The sequence below is a fragment of the Pelophylax lessonae genome (assembly GCF_965119305.1).
Source record: "Pelophylax lessonae genome assembly, chromosome: 7".
In the NCBI taxonomy this organism is placed as follows: Eukaryota; Metazoa; Chordata; class Amphibia; order Anura; family Ranidae; genus Pelophylax; species Pelophylax lessonae.
The window spans coordinates 286,216,320-286,244,246 of record NC_138774.1 but is presented as its reverse complement, the minus strand read 5'-3'; the positions used below and the strand labels follow the sequence as shown (position 1 = coordinate 286,244,246).

Below are 27,927 nucleotides of genomic sequence, written 5' to 3'. Positions count from 1 at the left end.
AACCAGATCCCTACATTCCTCCTTGGTAAGGACTCCCTATGAGAACTAATTCTCTCTCTCATTAGTAGAGACCGTCCCCCTATAGGAAACCACTCTCTTGCTGGGACCTCCTTTTATGGGACCGATCTCCCTGGGTGCTTAATTTGGGCAGGCTGTACTGCTTGCAGTGCCAAATACCTCCCTTGGTGGGGGCCGAGCCCCCCCCTCTGTGGTCCTCCCTTGGTGGGGGGCCGAGCCCCCCCTCCCTCTGTGGTCCTCCCTTGGTGGGGGGCCGAGCCCCCCCTCCCTCTGTGGTCCTCCCTTGGTGGGGGGTCGAGCCCCCCCTCCCTCTGTGGTCCTCCCTTGGTGGGGGCCGAGCCCCCCCTCTGTGGTCCTCCCTTGGTGGGGGCCGAGCCCCCCCTCCCTCTGTCGTCCTCCCTCTACAGATATCAGATCTCTGTCCCTCTATAGATGTCGGGGGCTGTCCTTCTATAGCTATCAAATCTGTCCCTCATTTGTCGGGGGGCTGTCCCTCTATAGATGTAGGGGGGCTGTCCTCCTATAGATATCAGATCTCTCTGTCCCTTATTTGTCGGGGGGGGGGGGCTGTACCTCTATAGATGCCAGATCCATCTGTCCTTTATTTGTTAGGGGGCTGTCCCTCTATATAGATATCCAATCTCACTGTCCCTCATTCTTCGGGGGGGGGGGGGGGGGGGCTGTCCCTGTATAGATATCATATCCCTCTGTCACTTATTTGTCGGGGGTTTTTCCTTCAAAACATCAGGTCCCTCTATAGATGTCGGGGGGCTGTCCCTCTATAGATATCAGATCCCTTTGTCCCTCATTTGTCAGGAGGACTTTCCCTCTTTCAGAACCAGATCCCTGTGTCTCTCATTTGTCTTGGGAACTGTCCCTCTATAGATACCAGATCCCTCTGTCCCTTATTTGTTGGAACTGTCCCTCCTCTAAATTCCAGATCCCTCTCTCCCCTATTTGTCGGGGCAATGTCCCTCTAAAGATACCAGATCCCTAACCCAAGCTGTACTAAATAAATTTAAAGGGGCAACTTGAATTTTCTGGTGTAATCCGCCGTGATCTCTGTTATTGGGTGGTGCCCTTTGGCTAAATCTTCATTTCTGGGAGTATTGGGGGGGGGGGGGGGACTGGCACTATGTATAGTAATCTGACTTTGTGTTCTTTGTGCAGATTCTTCCCTCTGTGTGATGCCCAGCTCAGCCATGAAGAAAAAGGTAACCATCACCGAGTCATCCATTTCTCTGCTTGTTTAGGGCTGATGCAACCACTACACTGCATGCATGTAATCTCTGCACTAAAGTTCCATCAGTGTTTTGTGGACGAAAACCTTGTCGACTTTATTAACCACTTAAGCCCCGGAAGTTTTTACCCCCTTCCTGACCACGGTGTTTTTTGTGATTTTAACTGCGTTATTTTAACGGACAAATACGCGGTCGTGTGACGCTGTACCTAAACTAATTTGACGTCTTTTTTTTTTTCCCCACAAACAGAGCTTTCTTTTGGTGGTATTTGATGACCTGTGCGATTTTTACTTTTTGCGCTATAAACACAAAAAGAGCGCCAATTTTGCAAAAACAACAATATTTTTCACATTTTTTTTTTATATGAAATTCCCCAAAATGTAAAAATTAACATTTTTTTTTTAACATTTTTGGCCAATTTGTTTTCTGCTACCTAAGCGTATTTTGATTGGTTTGCGCAAAAGTTATTGCGTTTACTAAGGGAAAGATTTCTGTCATTTTTGGTGTTTTTTTTTTTTAACGCGTAATGGCGGCGATCTGCGATTTTTTTTTTTTTTTTTTTTTTTTTTTTTGCAGTACTGCAACATTGCGGCGGACAGATCGGACCCTTGACTGACATTTTTGACACTTTTGGGGTTACCAGTGACATTACTGCAGTAATCAGTGCTATACATATGCACTGTTACTGCAAAAATGACACTGGCAGGGAAGGGGTTAACTTTATTTGAGGGAGGGGTTATGTGTGTCCCTAGGGGCGTGATTCCTACTGTGATTGGCTGTGGCTTGAAGTGTAGGAACAGTGATCAACGGTCCTACATAGTAGAACCGTATGAACACTGTTTCTACACAGGGGAGAATGACAGGCGGCTTGTTTACATCAGCCGCCTGGCTTTCTCCCTGCCTTTCTCCCTCTGCACCGACGATCGGTGAGTGACCGGCGGACATCGGGTCCGCCGGTCAGACGCACGGACTTGCTGGGGAACGAGCCGGGGCGGGAGCGCGCCTCCGCGGGCGCGCACTCGCCCGCTATTGGCTCCCAAGCAAGTGACAGGCTAGTGAAGTGTATATATACGTCACTTTGCCTGGCCGGGGCTGACTGCCGACGTATATCGTCGTGCGGCGGTCGGCAACCGGTTAACACTGTTTAAGATGACTAAAATGCAACTAAAACTGCAAAAAAAAAATCTAAGTTTGACGTCAAAAGTAACCCTGCGTATTATTATTATTTATCATTTATTCTTCATTATTTATTCAATATTCTTTATTCATTAAACGCCAGTGCTTTACAAAATGAGTGCAGACAGTACAGTTATCATTCAATACAGGAGGAATCGGAGGGCCCTGCTCATTAGCACTTATGATTTAAAAAGGAGGGTCAAGAGATACAAAAGGTAATAACTGTGTGGGATGGGCTTATAGAGGAAATTAAATGCAGTTGTTAGGAGGGGGCAGAATAGACTTCTCTGAAGAGAAGGGTTTTCAAGGATTGCCTAATAGTGGACAGAGTAGGGGGTAGTTGGATAGATTTGGGCTAGGTAGTTCCAGAGGATGGGAGAGGCTTGGGATAAGTCCTAATGGTGAGCATGGAAGGAGTTGCTCAGGGAGCTAGAAAGCAGGAGGTCTTGGGAGGAACGGAGAGAACAATTTAGTTGGTATTTAGGGACTAGGTTAGCGATGTAGCTGGGGGGCAGAGTTGTGGATGGCTTTGTAAATTGATATTAGTATTTTGTATGCAAGTCATTGGGTAATGTCAAGGCAGTGGAGTGATTTGCAGAGAAGGGTAGCAGACGATGAGTGGTGGGTAAGGTGGATGAGTCTGGCGGCAGCATTTATGATGGAAATTTATTATTTAGCGCCAACAGTTTGCGCAGCGCTTTACAATATAAGGGGGGACAATACAATTACAAAACAGAAGGAATAGGAGGGCCCTGCTCGTGCAGCTTGCAAAGGAATAGGAGGGCCCTGCTCGTGCAGCTTACAAAGGAATAGGAGGGCCCTGCTCGTGCAGCTTACAAAGGAATAGGAGGGCCCTGCTCGTGCAGCTTACTAAGGAATAGGAGGGCCCTGCTCGTGCAGCTTACTAAGGAATAGGAGGGCCCTGCTCGTGCAGCTTACTAAGGAATAGGAGGGCCCTGCTCGTGCAGCTTACTAAGGAATAGGAGGGCCCTGCTCGTGCAGCTTACTAAGGAATAGGAGGGCCCTGCTCGTGCAGCTTACTAAGGAATAGGAGGGCCCTGCTCGTGCAGCTTACTAAGGAATAGGAGGGCCCTGCTCGTGCAGCTTACTAAGGAATAGGAGGGCCCTGCTCGTGCAGCTTACTAAGGAATAGGAGGGCCCTGCTCGTGCAGCTTACTAATGGCCCGTACACACGATCCGAAAATCGGACGAAAATTAACGCTTGTGAAAGGATCGGACGATAATCGGATCGTTAGTACACAGCTTACGAGAGGCGATCAAGACAGTTCACCCGATATTATCCGGTCGTGCAAGCATAAAAATTTTGATCGTATTATAACACATCGTACGATAATCGTATTATCAGTATGTTGTTTGTCCGAAAAAAATGGTGAGCAGTAGACATCATTTTCCCCTCACACGCTACAGCGTGGTTACGCATACCGGAAGCTAAGAATTATCGTCCGAGAAAATTCGTATCGTGAGTAACCTCTCCCGTTAGCGAATATTATTGAGAGCTGCTAGAATACGAAAAATAACGGATGGAACGTCGCCCGATTTTCGGATCGTGTGTACTGGGCATAAGGAATAGGAGGGCCCGGCTCGTGCAGCTTACAAAGGAATAGGAGGGCCCGGCTCGTGCAGCATACAAAGGAATAGGAGGGCCCTGCTCGTGCAACTTACAAAGGAATAGGAGGGCCCTGCTCGTGCAGCTTACAAAGGAATAGGAGGGCCCTGCTCGTGCAGCTTACAAAGGACTAGGAGGGCCCTGCTCGTGCAGCTTACAAAGGACTAGGAGGGCCCTGCTCGTGCAGCTTACAAAGGAATAGGAGGGCCCTGGTCGTGCAGCTTACAAAGGAATAGGAGGGCCCTGGTCGTGCAGCTTACAAAGGACTAGGAGGGCCCTGGTCTTGCAGCTTACAAAAGAATAGGAGGGCCCTGGTCTTGCAGCTTACAAAGGAATAGGAGGGCCCTGGTCTTGCAGCTTACAAAGGAATAGGAGGGCCCTGGTCGTTCAGCTGACAAAGGAATAGGAGGGCCCTGGTCGTGCAGCTTACAAAGGAATAGGAGGGCCCTGGTCGTGCAGCTTACAAAGGATTAGGAGGGCCCTGCTCGTGCAGCTTACAAAGGAATAGGAGGGCCCTGCTCGTGCAGCTTACAATCTAAAGGGTGGGGGGAGATGGTACAAAAGGTAATATCGCAAATGTACCCTCCTTCCTGGAATGCAGGCAGCTTCTGACAGTATACAGTGGCAGTAGCAAACATTTACACCACGCATGTTAAGAGATATTAAAGGCTTTTTTTTTTTTTTTTTCCTTTTTGGCTACAAAAGACGATCCACTTACTAGCTCTGTGCAGCAGTATAGCACAGAGCCGTCCCTTGCCAGCACTGTCCACTGCTTCTTCCTTGGATGCCCCCTTAGCAAGCCACGTGCTATGGGGGCACATGTGCGCATGCCCTTCTAAGAAGGGATGTGTGCGTCCAAAGACACACAGCGCCAGCAAGCGATCTCCCCCACCCCTCCATCCTCAGTTTGGGGATGGCCCCTCCCTGTTCCAACATGACTGCACACCAGTACACAAAGCAAGGTCCATAAAGACATGGATGAGCGAGTTTGGGGTGGAGGAACTTTACTGGCCTGCACAGTCATGACCTCAACCCGACAGAACACCTTTGGGATGAATTTGAGCGGAGACTGCGAGCCAGGCCTTCTCTCCAACATCACAAATGCGCTTTTCTGGAAGAATGGTCAGACATTCCCATAAACACACTCCTAAACCTTGTGGACCGCCTTCCCAGAAGAGTTGAAGCTGTTATAGCTGCAAAGGGTGGGCCAACTCCATATTAAGACTAAGACTTGGATGCCATTAAAGTTCATGTGTGTGTAAAGGCAGCCGTCCCAATACTTTTGGTAATATAGTGTGTATGGTGACTTATGAAGAGAACAATTCTGTTTACAGGTGCTGTTGATGGGGAAGAGTGGGTCTGGGAAGACCAGTATGAGATCCATTATCTTCGCAAATTACATTGCACGGGACACTCGTCGTTTGGGAGCCACAAGTAAGTTTTTGCTTCGGGAAAAACCTTTTTATATTGATTTAAACCAACATCCACCTCAATCTAATCATTCTGTCTTTTCCATGCAGTTGATGTTGAACATTCTCATGTGCGATTCTTGGGTAACCTGGTGTTGAATCTTTGGGATTGTGGTGGGTAAGTACAGTTTTCCCAACTGCTTTACCTGTGGAATGTTTTTAGGACTAGTTCACACCACACGCAGTCCAGTGTGGGGGGGGGGGGGGGGGTTCTGCATCAAAAATGACTGGAAAGAAGGTTTAATGGTTTTAAATTGCACGCCAGTTCACACCAGTGTGGTAATTTCCAGTGCGTTACAGAAAAAAGTAGAACATACTGCGTTTTTTTTATTGCACTGGAACACCTCAAAAAATGCACCAGACCCCAGTACAAAAAAAAAAAAAGGAATCCAGAAACTCATTAAAAAATGCACCGAAACGCTCCAAAAATGCACTCCAGATCTGTTCCAGATGCATTTCTGCGTGTGTTTATACCAGCCGTTACCCCAAGAAGCGGAGCGCCTCTAAGTGCAGTATTTATTCCAAGGAAGCACACGACAATCATAACTCGCATAGGTCGGTTCGGTGGTCTGCGGGAAGGGCTATAGGGTCCAGCGTAGCAGCCAGGAGATGACGCCGGGAGACGGAGAGGCCTGCTGCGCCTCTTCCAGGTTCGGCTGTTTCCGGGAACCAAGCTGGAACGCAGCGTGCGCGGCGTGACGTCACTGGGGCCGAGAGAATGACACCATGGAGAGGTGTTCCAGAGCGCTTGCTTTCTTTCCATTATGTTAACCTCTTCATCAGTGGTCCTCAACCCTGGCCTACAGGGCCCACTAACAGGCCAGGTTTGCAAGATAACTGAAATACATCCCAGGTGATATCATTTGCTGCTCAGTGATTGCAGTACTCTAGTCTGCATCTCCCCAAGGTAATACTTAAAATCTGGCCTGTTAGTGGGACCGGAGTTGAGGACCACTGATCTTCATGACCCGAGTATTTTTTGCTATTCAGCACTTCGCTGTTTTAACTGGCAATTGTGCGGTCATGCAACGCTGTATCCAAATAAAATTTTATATCAATTTTTTATATCAATTTTTTTTTTCACGCAAATGGAGCTTTTTAGTGGTATTAAACACTACTTTTTTCGTTATCGTAAAAAAAAAAAAAAAAAAAAAGACCAACATTTTTTTGTTACAGCGCATCCAATAAAATTAAATTTCTTAATTTAGGCCAAAATGTGTTCTTTTGGTTAAAAAAAAAAAAAGGAAAATCCCAAATAGCGTATATTAACCACTTAACCAACATACCTGTACATCTGCTTGAGACAGTCCTTGTACCGGGGTGATGCCTGCAGCTAGAGGCATCACTCTGGTTCCGTTTTCTTTGAGTCGGCGGTTGGCTTTCTAGTGATAACCACCGGCTCAGCAGCCACTTGGCCGTTCTGCCCGGGTCTCTCATCCCACTGGGGTCCCAAACTAAGTCACGTCGTCCCTTCCGGTTTACTTGGCTGCCGATGGCGCCGATTTAAAAAAAAAAAAAACGAATTCAAAAATGCAAATGTTGGCGTTTTCAATACTTTTAAGTGCAAAAGAGGGATTTTTAAGTGCATAAAGAGTACCTGACTTTTACTGTCACAAGGGATGTTCACATTCCTTGTGACAGCAAATAAAGTGATCAGATTTATTTATTTTTTTAAAGGGATAGTGAAGAAAAAAAAAAGAATAAAATTTTAAAGCCGTCGTTCCAAACCCCCCCCCCCCCCCCCCCGGTCCCTGCGTGCTCAGCCGCACCTGCAAATGTAAACTGTGTTCAAATCACACATGTGAGGTATCGCCACGATAGTCAGAGCTAGAGCAATATTTCTAGCAAAAGACCTCCTCTGTAACTCTAAACTGGTAACAGTTTAAAAAAATTTTAAAGTGTCGCCTATGGAGATTTTTAAGTATTGTAGTTTGTTGCAATTCCACTTCCAAGTGTGCACAATTTTAAATCGTAACATATTTGGCATCTATTTACACGGGGTGACATCTTTCACAATATACAAAAAATCAGGCTAACTTTATGGTTTTTCTTTTGTTTGTTTTTTTTAATATTTAGGGAAGTGTATTTTATTCAAAAAATTGTGTTTGAAAGGCTTATGCGCAAATACCATGTGACATAAAATATTGCAACTACTGCCATTGTATTCTCCAGAGTGTACACACACCACACACATTATATATATATATATATATATATATATATATATATATATGTGTATATGTATATGTGTGTGTGTGTGTGTGTGTGTGTGTGTGATTTTGGGGGGGGGGGGGGGTTTCTAAGTAATTTTCTAGCAAACAATACTGATAACTTGTAAGCAACAAGTATCAGAAATAGGCTTGGTCCTTAATTGACTTGTGTGAAAAGTTATAGCGTCTACAAACTATGGTAAATAATTGAAAATTGATTAATTCTGATGTACTGATCTCATATCTTGAGTCACATGACACCGGAGAGGGAAAATGGCTAATTAGGCCCAATTTGGACATGTTCACTTAGGGGTGTACTCACTTTTGTTGCCAGCGGTTTAGACATTAATGGCTGTGTGTTGTTATTTTGAGGGGACAGCAAATTTACACTGTTATACAAGCTGTACACTCACTACTTTACATTGTAGCAAAGTGTCATTTCTTCAGTGTTGTCACATGAAAAGATAGAATAAAATATTTACATAAATGTGAGGGGTGTACTCACTTTTGTGAGACACTGTATATGCGTACAGCTGGCGTCTGTTCTGGGAATAGTGTGACCGTGCTGACACTGACCGCTTCTGGTCACTGTTTATAATCAGGAGCCTGGTAGGATGGGCTCCCGATAACTGTTTATAATCAGGAGCCTGGTAGGATGGGCTCCCGATAACTGTTTATAATCAGGAGCCCGGTAGGGTGGGCTCCCGATAACTGTTTATATAATCAGGGGCCCGGTAGGATGGGCTCCCGATAACTGTTTATAATCAGGAGCCCGGTAGGGTGGGCTCCCGATAACTGTTTATATAATCAGGGGCCCGGTAGGATGGGCTCCCGATAACTGTTTATAATCAGGAGCCCGGTAGGGTGGGCTCCCGATAACTGTTTATATAATCAGGGGCCCGGTAGGATGGGCTCCCGATAACTGTTTATATAATCAGGAGCCCGGTAGGATGGGCTCCCGATAACTGTTTATAATGAGGAGCCTGGTAGGATGGTCTCCCGATAACTGTTTATAATCAGGAGCCCCGTAGGATGGGCTCCCGATAACTGTTTATAATGAGGAGCCCGGTAGGATGGGCTCCTGATAACTGTTTATAATCAGGAGCCCGGTAGGATGGTCTCCCGATAACTGTTTATATAATCAGGAGCCCGGTAGGATGGGCTCCTGATAACTGTTTATGAGGAGCCCGGTAGGATGGTCTCCCGATAACTGTTTATAATCAGGAGCCCCGTAGGATGGGCTCCCGATAACTGTTTATAATGAGGAGCCCGGTAGGGTGGGCTCCCGATAACTGTTTATATAATCAGGGGCCCGGTAGGATGGGCTCCCGATAACTGTTTATAATCAGGAGCCCCGTAGGATGGGCTCCCGATAACTGTTTATAATGAGGAGCCCGGTAGGATGGGCTCCTGATAACTGTTTATAATCAGGAGCCTGGTAGGATGGGCTCCCGATAACTGTTTATAATGAAGAGCCTGGTAGGATGGGCTCCCGATAACTGTTTATATAATCAGGAGCCTGGTAGGATGGGCTCCTGATAACTGTTTATAATCAGGAGCCCGGTAGGGTGGGCTCCCGATAACTGTTTATATAATCAGGGGCCCCGTAGGATGGGCTCCCGATAACTGTTTATAATGAGGAGCCCGGTAGGATGGGCTCCTGATAACTGTTTATAATCAGGAGCCTGGTAGGATGGGCTCCCGATAACTGTTTATAATGAAGAGCCCGGTAGGATGGTCTCCCGATAACTGTTTATATAATCAGGAGCCTGGTAGGATGGGCTCCCGATAACTGTTTATATAATCAGGGGCCCGGTAGGATGGGCTCCCGATAACTGTTTATAATCAGGAGCCCGGTAGGATGGTCTCCCGATAACTGTTTATAATGAGGAGCCTGGTAGGATGGTCTCCCGATAACTGTTTATAATCAGGAGCCCCGTAGGATGGGCTCCCGATAACTGTTTATAATGAGGAGCCCGGTAGGATGGGCTCCTGATAACTGTTTATAATCAGGAGCCTGGTAGGATGGGCTCCCGATAACTGTTTATAATGAAGAGCCTGGTAGGATGGTAGCCTGGTAGGATGGTCTCCCGATAACTGTTTATATAATCAGGAGCCCGGTAGGATGGGCTCCTGATAACTGTTTATAATGAGGAGCCCGGTAGGATGGTCTCCCGATAACTGTTTATATAATCAGGAGCCTGGTAGGATGGGCTCCCGATAACTGTTTATAATCAGGAGCCCGGTAGGGTGGGCTCCCGATAACTGTTTATATAATCAGGGGCCCGGTAGGATGGGCTCCCGATAACTGTTTATATAATCAGGGGCCCGGTAGGATGGGCTCCCGATAACTGTATATAATCAGGAGCCCGGTAGGATGGGCTCCTGATCACATGATCATTGTGATGGCTAAGCATAGTGACCACATGATTGGGAAGCCACGGAAACACCTCTGGCGTTGGAAGTAAAACTTATGAAATGCAAGTAGTGTCTGTACATGTGTGACCTGGTATCATTGTTGTAGTCTCTTTACAGCAGGGCTGGAATGTGAAAGAAGCAGCACAAGGAGCCAATTAGTTCATGTGCTTACAAGCGTACTGATGGGAGGAGTTCATGTGCTTACAAGCGTGCTAATGGGAGGAGTTCATGTGCTTACTAGCGTACTGATGGGAGGAGTTCATGTGCTTACAAACGTACTGATGGGAGGAGTTCATGTGCTTACAAACATACTGATGGGAGGAGTTCATGTGCTTACAAGCATACTGATGGGAGGAGTTCATGTGCTTACAAGCATACTGATGGGAGGAGTTCATGTGCTTACAAGCATACTGATGGGAGGAGTTCATGTGCTTACAAGCATACTGATGGGAGGAGTTCATGTGCTTACAAGCATACTGATGGGAGGAGTTCATGTGCTTACAAGCATACTGATGGGAGGAGTTCATGTGCTTACAAGCATACTGATGGGAGGAGTTCATGTGCTTACAAGCATACTGATGGGAGGAGTTCATGTGCTTACAAGCGTGCTGATGGGAGGAGTTCATGTGCTTACTAGCGTGCTGATGGGAGGAGTTCATGTGCTTACTAGCGTACTGATGGGAGGAGTTCATGTGCTTACTAGCGTACTGATGGGAGGAGTTCATGTGCTTACTAGCGTACTGATGGGAGGAGTTCATGTGCTTACAAGCGTGCTAATGGGAGGAGTTCATGTGCTTACAAGCATACTGATGGGAGGAGAGAGAGCAGAGTGACCAATGCTGTGCTGCTTCTGAGGGGATAAGACTTAGGCTGGCCATACATGTTCAATTTTCTTGTAAAGTTTTCCCTTAAATTTTACCAAAAACCACATAATATGAGGTCAAAACTAACCTTTTTAATTGTATCCTATAAGGCAGACCTTTGAAGGTAAATCTAAAGAAAATTGTACAGAAAATTGTAGAGTGTATGGCCAGCCTTAGATTAGGAAATGTCTTTTTCCTGACACTAGGTGTCTGAGTATTGCCGCTAGAGCTCGCTCTTTGCCTTTTTAACGGGTTATGCATTTTCATTTTTTTTTTTTTTTTTTTTTTTTTTTTTTTCTTCCTGGAATTCAGCTCTAATGTCGATTTTATAGAGATGTTCTCTAATTTTGAGTTCTGCTATTTAGAAAAATGAAGCTTAATTATTGCAGAGAAAATCGGAGTAATCCGTCTCTCCTTTTCTCGTTCTGTTATTCAGTCAAGACACGTTCATGGAGAATTACTTTACCAGTCAGCGGGACAACATCTTCCGCAACGTTGAAGTTCTCATCTACGTTTTTGACGTTGAGAGCCGCGAGCTGGAGAAAGACATGCATTACTATCAGTCCTGCTTAGAAGCCATCTTACAGAACTCTCCCGATGCCAAAGTGTTTTGTCTGGTACACAAGATGGATTTGGTGCAGGAAGATCAGCGAGATCTGGTGAGTGGAGAGGAGTCAGTCCTGTAAGTTCTCTCACGGCAAGGTAGCAGCAAGAACTACAGCCCCCCCCCATGAGCAATTGCAGCAGGCGGGGCTAGGTGTGTTTAAAAGTGGAACTTTAGGCTAAAAATAAAAAGGGGTGAACCAGCAGGAATCTTGCTGCAGAAGAGACATGTGGTGTCTCTTCTGCATTAAAGTGATACTAAAGTCTCGTGTGTGGGGGTTTTTTTTTTTTGTTTTATACTTTCCTCCTCTTTGTAGCTGGTTTTGCAAAGAGGAGCCCAGATCTTCATTTTCTTGGGTCCCTCTTTGGTGCTCCTGGCTCCTCCCTCCTGACGAGTGCCCCCACAGCAAGGAGCTTGGTGTGGGGGACACCTGAGCCGAGCCACAGCTCCCTGTGTCCATTCAGACATGGAGCCGTGGCTAGGCCCCGCTGCCCTATCTTCATTGGCTCACAGCGGGAAACAATGGCGCCACACTGCTCTCTGCTGCCTGGGACTCCCCTCCTTCTTATTGGCTGAGAGTCTCTCCTGCAACATCGATGGATCAAGTTGGGCTCCGGTAAGTATTAGGAGGGGGGGCTGCTGCACACAGGGGTTTTTTTTTTTCTCTTACTGCATGGAATGCATGAAGATTAAAAACCTTCTGCCTTTACAATCCCTCTAACCATGTGACCTCCGGAAGAATTACCCATTACCCCCCCATTCATGACTATACCATTATATGGCACTGCATTACTTTAACTGACAATTGTGCGGTCATGCGATACTACACAATTTGTCGTGTTTTTTTTTTTTCACACAAATAGAGCATTTCTTTTGGTGGTATTTGATCACCTCTGCGTTTTTTTTTTTTTTTTTTTTTTTTTGGGTGTCAGTAAAACCGTTGCTCAGCTGCCTGCTTTTACATCCCCCCCCCCCCCGGCTCTAAGGGGTTTGTAATCAGAGGTGACTAAGCTAATAGGCACCCCCTGAGATGTCATTGTATTGTGCTATAGTCCTAGTGGACATAGCAGACACAAGGGACTACGCTGCTTTGAACTGAGAAAGAGGAGTGCAACGTTGTCACCCTGTGAAAGGTGGAGCGGAGGAGTTTCTTACAGAATCAATAGGTAACTGACGTATTGGTAGGGCATTAGATGCAACCTTTAACACTAAAGGCTGCATTATATTTACTTGCAATTTCCCAAAGATGCACAAAAATTTCTCCACCGAAAATGGTGTTTTGGTAATTTTTGCCGATCAAGACAAAGGTGGCAATAATGCCGCCGAAAACTCGCGCAATTTTTTACTGTGCTTATGGTGTGTGTTTCACCATAACACGGGTCCATTTTATTGATGCATTCTTGCTGTATTTTCAATGCATTTCAACCAAAAATGCAGCAAGAGTAACACTGCAACAGACCAGTGTGAAGGCATTACATAGAATTTAAAGGTTATAAAACGGCGCTACCAGGCGTGTGAAAAAATATTCAAATAAAGTGCACTAATGATAAAAACTAGATCACTCAATAATAGCAAGCAATAATAATAAAGTGCATCAGTGATAAAAAATGTAATGCCATACAATCATATAATTATTATTATTATTAAAGTGAAAGAAAATGCTTTTTGAAGTAGAGTTCCAAAATGTGCAAAAAGTGCCAAGTATAGTGCAGTCCAAAAATTAAAAACAGTCCACTTGTATAAAATAAGGTGGTGAATATCGTGCTCCACACAAAGTGCCAAGTGCTTCCAGAGAAACCCTTTTGGGATCCTCTCACCAGACTTAGGATAATTCTGAGCCATTCTATCTATCTATCTATCTATCTATCTATCTATCTATCTATCTATCTATCTATCTATCTATCTATCTATCTATCTATCTATCTATCCAAGCGTATAACCAATAGGAAGGGATGAGATGGCTAAGCCTCCGAATCAGCTTCCAACCTCAGGTGCGGGATATAATACAGCCTTAGTGTCCCCCAGGATATCTATATGGATGAGCCTTCAATATACCTCCAATCTCCTCTGAAACTCCTCCACGCTTAAATGCTCAAACAAAAGAGGGAAGGAGCCGACAATAGTGAAGCCCGTAGGGTGTTTTTATTATAAAAAGTATTTTGAGGCTACTCGCAAACCTAAATCAAGTATCAGCGTTGCATTGGGATCAGTAGTTACAGTAAGCCGATCCACTTCTGGGTACGCTGCCGGCGTGCGTTCCACGGTGGTTTGAGGAAGTGACGTTGTGTGATGAATATCTGCCAGGAAGTTACGTCGACGCGTTTCGTCTATCAGGGGCGTCATCAAAGACTTTGATTTTATATGTGTGTATGTATGTATATGTGTGTATGTATGTGTAATATATATATATATATATATATATATATATATATATATATATATATATATATATATATATATATATATATATATATATACACACACACATACACACACATACACACACACACACACACACACACACACACACACACACACACACACGCGTGTATATATATATATATATATATACAGTAAAACCTTGGTTTGAGAGTAACTTGGTTTGAGAGCGCTTTGCAAGACAAGCACATTTTTTAAATACATTTTGACTTGATATACAAGTAGCGTCATGTATAAAAAAGAAGAGAGGAGCCTCTAAAGTGTAGCAATACGGTTACATTTAATGAAGGTTCAATATTTAGCAACTCACATGGTTGATGATTAAAACAGGCACAGCTAAGGATGCAGGCATCTGGGGTAAAGCTGTCCACATAGACCGTCCTCTGCACAGCCATCTTTGCCATCCCTTCCCCGCTGCGCTCCACGAGTGATTCAAAGCCTCACTTTCAGATCACTCTACTGCAGGCTATTCTTCCCGGTCACGATTGCAGACTGACAGTGGTGAGAGTCGGTGGTTCAGAAGATGGTCTATGTCAGGGGTCTTCAAACTACGGCCCTCCAGTTCAGGAACTACAATTCCCATCATGCCTGGTCATATCTGTGAATGTTAGAGTTTTACAATGCCTCATGGGATGTGTAGTTCTGCAACAGCTGGAGGGCCATAGTTAGAGGATCCCTGGTCTATGTGGACAGCTTTACCCCGGATGCCTGCATACTTGGGTGTGCCTATTTTAATTATCAACCATGTGAGTTGCTGAATGTTGAACCTTCATTAAATGTAACCATATTGCTACACTTAGAGGCGCCTCTCATCTCTCTTATATTCTGTAGCTCTGCTAGATTTTGCTTCTAATCCCCTTGGGAAGGCTGCATATTGTGGATGGACATTTTATGGTTACACAACCTATCACATTGCTATAATCTTTGTATACAGACTATAAACCGAAGGACTTGTGGAACGAATCATCTGAGTTTCCATTATTTCTTATGGGGGAATTCGCTTTGATATAAGAGTGCTTTGGATTACAAGCATGTTTCCAGAACGAATTATGCTCACAATCCAAGGTTTTACTGTGTATGTGTGTGTGTGTGTGTATATATATATATATATATATATATATATATATATATATATATATATATATATATATATATATATATATATATATATATATATATATATATATATATATATATATATATATATACACACACACTAATATATATGTGTGTGTGTGTGTGTGTGTGTATGTATATGTGTGTGTGTATATATATATATATATATATGTATGTGTGTGTGTGTATGTAATATATATATGTATGTGTATATTAGTGTGCCATTTTCGTGTTTTTGGCCAGGTGCATTTTCGGTTTCGGCACCAGTTTCCATTTGGTCGTGTGTGTGTGTTGGGTTTTCTTATATCTAACCTCCCCAGTCTTTTCAGTCTTGCACAGTTGTAGCGGCTCCTCTCCTGGACTGAAATGGCTTCCTCTGATTTCACCGCACACTGCGAGCTTCTCATGATGTGCATCAGAAGCTGCAGCAAGTCGGGTAGATCTCTCCTTATTTCCTGGCTGGAGGACATCTATTATCTAGCTTTTTCCTCCCCTGCCTGCTGTTTTTATTCATTGATTTCAGTTCTTTCATTCATGAAGCCTTGGCATCACATGTGGGCGGTCTGCCTGCAAATACAGCCTGCCTAGGAACGCCCATTCCTCCCGATTGACCTGCCCCAAAAAAGCATTTTGACATTCACACGATTGTCAGCCCCCTGCTTGTATCAGAACTGAGGGCTCTTGGTAGGAGTACAGAGCCCCTCCCACCAGCCACGATCTGCCTGCATTTCATGGAGCAGCACAAAGACCCAGTGATGACATCACTGGGTCTAAAAAAGAAGCATGTCATTCAAATGTTAAAGTTTAAAAAAAAATGTGCTTGTTGATGGGAGAAGTTAGAGGGAGGAATCAGGGAAGGAAAATTGATTTAGCTTCAAAGTGATTGTAAAGTCTTTTTTATTTTTGAGGAAAAAAAAAAAGTTATTTACCTCCTCTGTGCAGTTGGCTTTGCACAGGGCAGCCCAGATCCTCTTCGGCTCTCCTGGCCCCTCCCTTCTGTCGAGTTTCCCCACAGCAAGCAGTTTGCTATTGGGACACTCGAGCCGAGCTGCAGCTCCCTGTGTCCAGTCAGACACGAAGCTGCCATTTGGCCCCGCCCCCTCTCTCTTCTAATTGGTTGAGACAGAGCCGCGATGCCTTTGGCTGTCAAAGTCAGTTACCCAATCGGGAGGGAGAATCCCGGAAGGTGGAGGAATTCACGGACCTTGCAGGACAGAGATGGGGCTCAGGTTAGTATTAGGTGTTTTTGGGGCGGCTGCTACATCCTGAAGGTTTTTTTATCTTAATGCATAGATTGCATTAAGATAAACTTCTGACTTTACAACTCCTGGTTCCAAGTCATAAAGTTTTTTTACCTTAATGCAGTCTTTGCTTTAACCTCTTCCAGCCTGCGCTATAGCCAAATGAAGGCTACGGCATAGGCTTCCTTTGCCGGAATGGCATCTATTGAGGTCCTTCTGTGATTGTGCTTTCCAAAGGACTCACGTGATCAGCTGTGTTCAATGACCGCTGATCACGGATGTCGACAGCTAGTTATCGGCTATTTTTCTCCTCACACTGTAAGCATGACCAGAAAAGAAGGCTGATAACCGGCTTATGTTCAAGGGACGTGGACACTAATTACCAGTGCAGCGCCCGCCAGTGCAGCGCCCGCCAGTGTAGTCCCGCCAGTGCAGTCCCGCCAGTGCAGCGCCCATCAGTGCAGTCCCGCCAGTGCAGCGCCCATCAGTGCAGTCCCGCCAGTGCAGCGCCCATCAGTGCAGTCCCGCCAGTGCAGCGCCCGCCAGTGCAGCGCCCGCCAGTGCAGCGCCCATCAGTGTAGGCAAAACAATTACCTGTTTGCAAAATTTTTATAACCAACTGTGAAAAATAAAATGTGTTCAAAATGTTTGCTTAAAAAAAAACCCAGTGGTGATAAAATACTACCAAAAATTTTTTTTTTTGTATGAAAAACGCAGAAAATTGGCCTGGGCGGGAAGGGGGTAAAAGTGCCCAGTAGGCAAGTGGTTAAGGTAAAAAAAAGCTGAAATGGAAAGCCGCTCACGTGAGACAAAGCACTGCGGTGCAGGTCGGATCCGCCATTCAAAACTCGATAAACCAAAAGGAAAATGGACTGCACTCAGAAGTAAATGAAATTAGAAGTGCCTTTTATTCCTCATGAAGAACCAATACAGACAGTGCATCACAGGGACATGCAACAGGTTGACGCGTTTCACGATACACTAGTGGTTGAGTAAGCGGTCTTCTGTATCGTGAAACGCGTCAACCTGTTGCATGTCCCTGTGATGCACTGTCTGTATTGGTTCTTCATGAGGAATAAAAGACACTTCTAATTTCATTTACTTCTGAGTGCGGTCCATTTTCCTTTTTGGTTTATGGAGTTAAAAAAAAAAAAACTGTGTGCAGCAGCTCCCCTCAGTCATCCTAATACTTACCTGAGCCCCATCTCGATCCAGTGATGCTGCATGAGAGTCTTAGCTGTCCTGGACACGAAAAAAAACGGGACTTTACAATGAAATAATAATAATTTGTCTTAGAGGTTCTAACAACATCCCATTTTACTGAAGAGAAAACGTGTTGCAGCGTGTGTCCCCACTTGAGATATTTACCATTACTTCCTGTTCCGACAATCTCATTTCTTTCCGTTCCCCCAGATATTTAAGGAGCGAGAGGAAGATTTGAGGCGTCTCTCCAGGCCTTTGGATTGTGCGTGCTTCAGGACCTCCATTTGGGATGAAACGCTATACAAGGTACCTAATCCTGCCATTGCCATGTAACATGCATAGCTTAGTACTGGATCTGCACGATTCTGGAGAAAAAAAATCACAACTTTTTTTTTGCTTAGTATAAAGCTCACGATTCTCTCACGATACTGAACTTTATTTTAAAGATTTACAACTCCTGAACATTAGGTTATGAAATGAGATGGCAATAAAGTAAGACCTAATACTCTGCTCCAGTCAAATTTTAAAGAAATGTAACGTGTAAAGAAATAAAATAAAAAAATGCCTTTTTAAGTTATATTAGGGTACCAATGAGGCCCCGTTCACATAGGGGCGACCTCGGAGCGGCCGCCACGGACTTCATAACATTGAAGTCTATGGCAGTCGCCTCCTGGTCGCCCCAAAGAAGCTCCGGACCCTTTTTCTAGGTCGGAGCGAATTGTGTCGCTCCTATTAGAACGGGTCCGTAGCTTCCCTATGGGAGGCGACCTGTGAGGCGACCAGGTCGCCCTAGTGTGAACCGTGACTTACAGATACCTACTGCAACATTTGTTTACACTTCATCTGTCAGCAATGGTACAAAGCACTGAATGCCGGTGTTGTAAAATTTTGTCGGACCCGTGAAAAAATCGGACCTCGTCACTTCCGGTTATGGGAGTCTCAAGTGCGCATGCGCACCAGACATTATCTTGGTTTGGTAAACTTATAACACAGAGCGACCAGTTGAATGAGAGGAGGCGGGGCTGAGGTGGGATGGAAGACACCGCCGCGTCATCTGCAGAGCTGAATAGAGGAGGCGGGACGGAGGCGTGGCCGTGTAATATATGCAGGACTTTAGCGACTCCTTCTGTTTTATTATCTTTACTAATTATCGTATTATTTACCCTTAGGATTTCATTACATTTAGTATTTCTTATTTTGCATTATAGAAATACTAAATGTCATGAAATCCGTAGGATAAATAATACGATAATTACTAAAGATAATAAAACAGGGAGTCGCTTAAGCCCTGCATGTATTACACGGCCGCACCTCCGTCCCGTCGCACCTCAGCCCCGCCTTCTCTCAATCAGCTGTCCGTTCTCTGTTATAATTTTGCCAAACCTCGAAAAATGTCTTCTGCGCATGCGCACGGACGACTCCTATCAACTGTTTTGTGACGCTCTGTCACCGGAAGTGACGAGGTCCGATTTTTTCACGGGTCCGACGAAATTTTAGAACACCGGTTTACACTTATGTGATGCGGGAAGGCTGCGAATTCGCAGCCTGTTCCCGCATCGCACACGCACCCCAGGCAGTTAACACTGCCATATGCGATACGCTGGGGGTGTCAATGTAATCTTAACGACACCCCCAGTTTGATCGCATATCGCAGTGCGATCGTGCAGTTCGCACAGGATCGGATCGCACAAGTGTGAACCACTGTGCGATCCGATCCTGATGCGGCTGCAAAAATGCCTCCTGTGCCTCCAGCCATACAAACTGTATGGCTAAACTCGCACCGCACAGCCGATCGCATGTAATGTCAGAGCAGTGCGCTCCGATATTACGTGCGAACCCCGCACACGCAGAAGTGTGAACCGGGACTAAAATGTTATTTTACAAATTAATTTTTCTCTTTTTTTTTTTTTCTTTGCGCTTTTTTTTTTTTTTTAAATGTGAAACCTGTAAAAATATGTTAAAGGTGTAAAAAAAATTTTTGTTAATAGTTATTTATATATATATATATATATATATATATATATATATATATATATATATATATATATATATATATATATATGAAAACGGGGGGGGAAAAATCAGCAGGAAAAAAAAAAAAAGAAAATGGGGGGGGAATCAGCAGGAAATAAATTGGGGGAAAAAAATCAGCAGGAAATAAAAAAAAAAGAAATGGGGGGGGGGAAATCAGCAGGAAATAAAAAAAAAGAAAATGGGGGGGGGGGGGAAATCAGCAGGAAATAAAATAAAAAAAATGGGGGGGGGGGGGATATCAGCAGGAAATAAAATAAAAAAAAATGGGGGAGAAAAAATCAGCAGGAAATAAAAAAAAAAAAATGGGGGGGGGGGGGAATCAGCAGGAAATAATAAAAAAAATATTCCTGCTGATCTTCTTCTTTTTTTTTTTCCCCCTTCTATTTTATAAATTATTAAAGAGGAGTTCCGGCCACATACACATTTTTGAGCTAAAAGTACCCCCCCCTAATTCTAAGCTATCCCCAATTACCCTAACACTAACCCCACATTACAGTACATTACAGTTAGAAAATAAAGATAAATTCTTACCTTTAAAATTGATTGCAGAGCGCGGCCATCTCCGGTGTGGGCATCTGAAGCCTCTGTGTCCCTCTTCCTGTTTCTGGGCTACCCAGAATGCCGATCGCAATCTTGCGCATGCTCTGTAGATTGCGGCCGGCCGTTCACATTGCATTCATGATTCTCATCTCTCAGGACGCAATGCAAAGGAGGAAGTGACGTCGGGGGGGGGGGGGGCTGCGGCCGCACAAGGAGGAAGAGGAAGAAAGGTAAGTTTATTTTCAAGGTAAAAACAAGGTAAGTGAAACAAAAAATAAAAATATTAATTATCCAATTCTTTTTCATGTTTTTTTAAGCTAACTGATGCTGGAACTCCGCTTTAATAATAATAAAAAAAAAAAACTGTTTGCTTCGTTCATTAAAATTTTTACACCTTTAACATATATTCACACGTTTCAAATTGTAAAAAAAAAAAGCAAAATGTATTCTTTTAATTGACAGCTGTGAGCAGGGAACTGCTGACAACTGAATGAGTCATCAGTAGTTGAAATAACCGAGCCTAAAAGTATCGTAGAAATGCTGGATTAGGATCGTGTTTTGGGGGGGTCGAATTGGGATTGTGATCTTTTAATGATTTATCATGCAGCTCTAGTTAGTACAGTGACCGCTGTATGAATGATTGCCGCTCTCCTGTATTCAGGCCTGGTCCAGTATCGTCTATCAGCTCATTCCCAATGTGCAGCAGCTGGAATCCAACCTGCGTAATTTCGCTCAGATCATCGAGGCTGATGAAGTGCTGCTATTCGAGAGAGCAACTTTTCTGGTGAGAGATCTGTGCAGCATTGTTACTAATATAACTATTCTATAAAATGTTTTGTAACTGAAATTTCCATTTTTTTTTTTTTCTCAGGTAATATCTCACTACCAGTGCAGGGAACAGAGGGACATTCATAGGTTTGAGAAGATTAGCAACATTATAAAACAGTTCAAATTAAGCTGCAGGTAAGAAATATGAACTATTTTCATTTGCTAACACCGAAGGCCTCCTTTCGCAAAGGGTGGAAATAATGATAATAATATTGTTGTTATACAGGATCAGATTTGCTCAGCAGGGGATCTGTCTGCTGAGCTGATTGGATGACAGGTTTGTGTCTGCTCAGTTAATGCAGAGCAGGCGAAGTCAGCCGCTCTGCTCTATTGGTGGGCGAGTGTAAACGGACTGCTTGTCCCTTTTTACATACGACTGCCCTCGGATTTGATGTGCCTAGATAAAGAAGCGGATCCATCCCCCTCTATCTAGGCAGATCAAATCAGAGGGCAGTCATGTGTAAAGAAGCGGATCCATCCCCCTCCATCTAGGCACACGCTTCTTTACATACGACATATTTACATACGACTGCCCTCTGATTTGATGTGCCTAGATAGAGGGGGATGGATCCGCTTCTTTACACATGACTGCCCTCTGATTTGATGTGCCTAGATAGAGGGGGATGGATCCGCTTCTTTACACATGACTGCCCTCTGATTTGATGTGCCTAGATAGAGAGGGATGGATCCGCTTCTTTACACATGACTGCCCTCTGATTTGATCTGCCTAGATAGAGGGGGATGGATCCGCTTCTTTACACATGACTACCCTCTGATATGATCTGCCTACATAGAGGGGGATGGATCCGGTTCTTTACACATGACTGCCCTCTGATTTGATCTGCCTACATAGAGAGGGATGGATCCGCTTCTTTACACATGACTGCCCTCTGATATGATCTGCCTAGATAGAGGGGGATGGATCCCCTTCTTTACACACGACTGCCTTCTGATTTGATCTGCCTACATAGAGAGGGATGGATCCGCTTCTTTACACACGACTGCCCTCTGATATGATCTGCCTAGATAGAGGGGGATGGATCCGCTTCTTTACACATGACTGCCCTCTGATATGATCTGCCTAGATAGAGGGGGATGGATCCGCTTCTTTACACATGACTACCCTCTGATTTGATGTGCCTAGATAGAGAGGGATGGATCCGCTTCTTTACACATGACTGCCCTCTGATTTGATGTGCCTAGATAGAGGGGGATGGATCCGCTTCTTTACACACGACTGCCTTCTGATTTGATCTGCCTAGATAGAGGGGGATGGATCCGCTTCTTTACACATGACTGCCCTCTGATTTGATCTGCCTAGATAGAGGGGGATGGATCCGCTTCTTTACACATGACTGCCCTCTGATTTGATCTGCCTAGATAGAGGGGGATGGATCCGCTTCTTTACACATGACTGCCCTCTGATTTGATCTGCCTAGATAGAGGGGGATGGATCCGGTTCTTTATGCCCCATACACACGTGCAGATTATCTGCAGACTTTTGTCAGCAGACTTACCTTTTCTATGTAGTGCAAGGGCCTGCCGGATTGCATACAAATTGAAAGTGTTTAGGTTTGACCTCATATTATATGGTTTTGGTAAGTCTGCAGACAAAAGTCTGCAGATAATCTGCACGTGTGTATGGGGCATTACACATGACTGCCCTCTGATATGATCTGCCTACATAGAGGAGGATGGATCCGCTTCTTTACACATGACTGCCCTCTGATTTGATCTGCCTACATAGAGGGGGATGGAGCTATCAGCCAAAACCCCAGATGTTTTTTTTTTTTCCCCAGCTGACTGCAGGCGCTTTTAATTAAAGTGGTCCAAGCGGCTCTTTAGCCACTGAACATCTCTTAGACCCCCCCCCCCCCCCCCCACCAACACGTTTTCTCAGGCTTACCGTTTTTACCGGAATGCCCCAGAAACGATCCAACGGTGCGGCCGGCAGGTCATAGAGGCGAACAGAGACCAGATTGTCTCTGGTTTCCTCTGTGGCCTTGGGGGACTGGAGCGACCTCAGAACGTCACTTCTGGTCTAGGGTGGAAGTAAACCGTTTTTTTGCAAAAAAAAAAAAAAAACCTTTACGTTTTTAGAAAGAGAAAAAGAGATTTGGGGTCTTGTTAATCCAAAAAAAAAAAAAAAAATGATTTTGATAATTTGAAAACTCCCTGAGCTCTCGCGCAAATTGCACCACACATATGTAAGGTATCCTCGCAAAGGTAGGTGGCATCATCCGAGTGAGAGCAATAATTCTAGCACCAGACTTCCTGTGTAAAGCCCCGTACACACGTAGCGATCGTCGGCCGAACGATCGGCCGTCTTTTGTCCGAGGGCTGTCTTGTCTGTTGAAAAGTGCAAAAGACTGCACACAAATTTTGTCGGCCAACAACAGCCGACTGCAGAAGTGATGTCATGTGATGGTTAACTTTCCCTGTGTTTTTTCTTTTCTGAGCATGCCCAGTCTTGCAAATCTGCTGTCTGTCGGCCGAATTCTGTACTGACTGACGAACAATCGGCCGTTCTGCGCTGTTGGCTGTCGGAAGCATCATACTAACAAGCCGAAAATCGGCCGATCATTCGGCGGCCGAACAGTTTCGGCCGACAATCTGCACGTGTGTACGGGCCTTAACTCTAAACTTGTATCCTGTAAAATCCTTTAAAGTGTCTCCTATGGAGATTTTGGAGGTACCATAGTCGGGGGCGGTTCCAAAAAATGTTTGGTACCTAATTTACTTGGCGAAACCAATTTTTTCCGAAAAAAAAATTGGTTATATCGTTTGTGCGCTTAAAGCGCGTGGTTTCTTTTTTTCTTTTTGCTGTTGCGAAACTGCTGCACAAATATTGTGCGACAAACAAAATTGAAACGCCAACCATTTTTATTCTCCAGGGTCTCTGCTTAGAATTAATAAAATGTTTGAGGGTTTCAAAGTAATTTTCTAGGAAAAGGAAAAAATGCTGATTTTTTTATATGTATGACAGAATTGACTCCGACTGCCTGTGGGAGTCATAGCTCTGGCTGTCAGTCTTGCAGTGCCTCATGGAATTTGTAGTTATGCAAAATCTGCAGGGCTGAAGTTTGCCTAGCCCTGTTGTAAATGTAAACCCAGCCTCTACCACTGAACTTCTACAGTAAAGTTTTTGCTCTGTTACACCTTTTTTTTGTCTCACTCATTTCTTGTTGTTTACAGTAAACTGGCGGCCTCTTTCCAGAGCATGGAAGTCCGGAATTCCAACTTTGCTGCTTTTATAGATATCTTCACATCCAATACCTATGTCATGGTTGTAATGTCCGACCCCTCAATTCGTAAGTTTGTATGGTGGTTTTTTTTTTTTTAATAAAAAAAAAAAAGCATAGTTTTGCAAAAAAGTTTCAAAAACTACTGCGCAAATACCGTGTGACATAAAAAAATTGCAATGATTACCATTTTATTTCATAGGATCTCTGATCGAGAGCGAGAGATCATAAAAAAAAAAAAATTAAAGGAATACTTTGAAAAAATCAGATCTCAATGGGGGAAAATATCATGCTTGATAGCTATACTGACATGGACTGGGTAATGTGTTAGGATCTATACTGGTATGGACTGGTAATGTCTTAGGATCTATACTGGTATGGACTGGGTAATGTGTTAGGATCCATACTGGTATGGACTGGGTAATGTGTTAGGATCTATACTGGTATGGACTGGGTAATGCGTTAGGATCTATACTGGTATGGACTGGGTAATGCGTTAGGATCTATACTGGTATGGACAGGGTAATGTGTTAGGATCCATACTGGTATGGACTGGTAATGTGTTAGGATCCTTACTGGTATGGACTGGTAATGTGTTTAGGATCCATACTGGTATGGACTGGGTAATGTGTTGGGATCTATACTGGTATGGACTGGGTAAGGTGTTGGGATCTATACTGGTATGGACTGGGTAATGTGTTAGGATCTATACTGGTATGGACTGGGTAATGTGTTAGGATCCATACTGGTATGGACTGGTAATGTGTTAGGATCCTTACTGGTATGGACTGGTAATGTGTTTAGGATCCATACTGGTATGGACTGGGTAATGTGTTAGGATCCATACTGGTATGGACTGGGTAATGTGTTAGGATCCATACTGGTATGGACTGGGTAATGTGTTAGGATCCATACTGGTATGGACTGGGTAATGTCTTAGGATCCATACTGGTATGGACTGGGTAATGTCTTAGGATCCATACTGGTATGGACTGGGTAATGTGTTGGGAATGAAAGGATGCCACATTGTTTGATGAAAATGATCACCCTACGGAGGGCTGAATTCAAAGACCCTGAAAATCAAAGTTAAAAAAAATGATACAGCGGGCTAGTTTATTTTGCTGAAATTTCATTGCAGCAACTCAGAATGGTCCTCAGTAGTTTGTGGCCCCCACATGCTTCTATACATGCCGACAATGTCGGGGCATGCTCCTTATGAGACAACGGATGGTCTCCTGGGGTATTTCCTCCCAGATCTGGACCAGGACATCACTGAGCTCCTGAACAGATTGTGGTGCAACCTGGAGGCATCGGATGGACAGAAACATAATGTCCCAGAGGTGTTCTATTGGATTTAGGTCAGGCGAGTGTGGGGGCCATTCAATGGTATCAATTCCTTCATCCTCCCAAGAGCTGGGTGAATACTCCTCTCACCACATGTGGCTGGACATTTCCGTGCACCAGGAAGAATCTAGGACCCACTGCACCAGCTTCTGGAGGAGTTAAACTGACTGTGCAACCTTAATTTTATAACCCTCTCTGCTACTTAACTGACCAGATCAATATCAAAGGAGTTTATTTGACTTGATGCTATACTTTGATTAAAAACTGTTCCTTTTAATTGTTTTGAGCAGTGCATGTAAACTGCTGGTGTACACTACGCTGGTGCAGGGGGTCCTGGGTTCCTCCTGGTGCACGACAATGCCCGGCCTCATGTGGTGAGAGTATGCAGCCAGTTCCTGGAGGATGAAGGAATTGATACCATTGACTGGCCCCAGCGCTCGCCTGACCTAAATCCAACAAAACACCTCTGGGACATTTTCGGCCCATCCGACTCCCCCAGATTGCACCTCAGTCTGTTGAGGAGCTCAGTAATGCCCTGGTCCAGATCCGGGGGGAAAAAATACCTCAGGACACCATCCGTTGTTTAATTAGAAGCATGCCCCGAAGTTGTCAGGCATCCATACAAGCACGTTGGAGCCATACAAACTACCGAGGACTATTTTGAATTGCTGCAATAAAATTTCAGCAAAATGGACTCGCCTGCTGCATTTTTTCACTTTGATTATTAATTATTATTATTGATTATCACGTATTGGCGTATAACACGCACTTTTTCCCCCTGAAAATATAATGCAAACTGTGGGTGCGTGTTATACGCCAATCCTTTCTACATAATATATCACTGTCATAAACGCAGCCTCTAAATACCTTGTTAGCTTCGTTCTTGCTGGCTGCTCTCCTCCTCCTCTGAGTGTAGCTTCAGATTGGTGGAGGAGAGCGATCACATGACCAACCATTGAACATCAGAGAAGAGCAGTCACATGACTGGCCATGAAAGAACGGAGCTACTGAGGTATTTAGAGGCATCGGTTTACAACAATAACAGTGACACATTGTAGGAAGCATCTATAGAAAGGGTCTGGCAGTGTTTTTTTTTTTACTTTAGAGTACGCTGTCAGGGCTGTCCCAGGAGACTGGGGGTCTCCTGGGAGTGCAGGGGGGCTGTGCAATGTAAAGGGGGCTTTGTAATAAAAGGGGATATGTAGTGTGCATGGGGGGAACTGTGCATTTATAGGGGGGGCTGTTTGAAAGGGGCAGTGTACTGTTATTTTTAAATGTTTTTTTAAAACCTTTTCTAAAACTTCCCTCTTAAAGTGAAGGTGCGTGTTATACGCCAATAAATACGGTATTTCTCACAATTTACCTTCTTTTACAGCTTCAGCTGCAACTTTAATAAATATACGAAATGCAAGGAAACACTTTGAGAAGCTGGAACGCGTAGATGGTCCTAAACACAGCCTGCTCATGCGTTGAGGTTTTACGCCGAGGTCACTAATTCCTGGACAGTCTCGTTATGGAGATGACCACCTCAGTACCCCATTTACAATATAATTTTGTTGTTTTTAAGAACACCATTGAACTGCGGTGCACGTGACTCCCCAGTGCCCTGTGTACTTGTGTGCAGCCCCATCTATCTCCTGGTCCCCCTCATTGTCCTGGCTTCATGTATGCAAATGCTGCTGACTGGGAAAGCTAACAGCATGCTCATGTTTACATGCTAGTGAGCTCTGACCACTGCGGAAGCAGCTTGAAGCTGTGCATACATGTGGTCAGTACATAAAGCTGAACTCCAGGCTGATATATAAGACACATTCCTGCAGCTAGGTATTCATTAATAAAATGCACCCAGTGTAAGCATTTGGCTTGAAGTCAGTCTCTTGCAGTCCCTGGCAGAGGGAGGTGCAGGATTGGGATCCAGTCATGGGGATGGGAGGAGACGGCAGAGTGAGCAGAGGTATTTGATCATTGATGATCTGCTGTTCTTTCACTGTCCAGCCAGCAGGCTTGGGGTGGAGAGAGGACACCCACTGTACTACTTCTCCTGCAAGTCTATCACTGTAATTGCTGGGTGTCCTCTACCTCAGTGGTCCTCAACCCTGGCCTACAGGGCCCACTAACAGGCCAGATTTTCAAGATAACTGAAATACATCACAGGTGATATCATTTGCTGCCCAGTGATTGCAGTACTCTAGTCTGCATCTCCCCAAGGTAATACTTAAAATCTGGCCTGTTAGTGGGCCCTGTAGGCCAGGGTTGAGGACCACTGCTCTACCTGACTTGCTAATCCTAGACCTGGATAGACAAAAATACAAAT

General features: G+C 44.6%; 1 protein-coding gene across 1 annotated transcript; it reads left to right on the top strand.

The window, feature by feature from the left end:
* On the top strand, positions 1-27,632 carry LOC309560337 (ras-related GTP-binding protein A). The gene is made up of 10 exons (XM_082263961.1): positions 1-25; positions 1,189-1,232; positions 5,397-5,496; positions 5,583-5,649; positions 11,459-11,681; positions 17,836-17,931; positions 20,861-20,983; positions 21,071-21,162; positions 24,223-24,338; positions 26,989-27,632. Exons 2-10 carry the CDS (start codon positions 1,206-1,208, stop codon positions 27,084-27,086), a joined length of 942 nt encoding a protein of 313 aa, XP_082120087.1. The 5' UTR covers positions 1-25; positions 1,189-1,205; the 3' UTR covers positions 27,087-27,632.
* Positions 27,633-27,927: the final 295 nt, after the last annotated feature.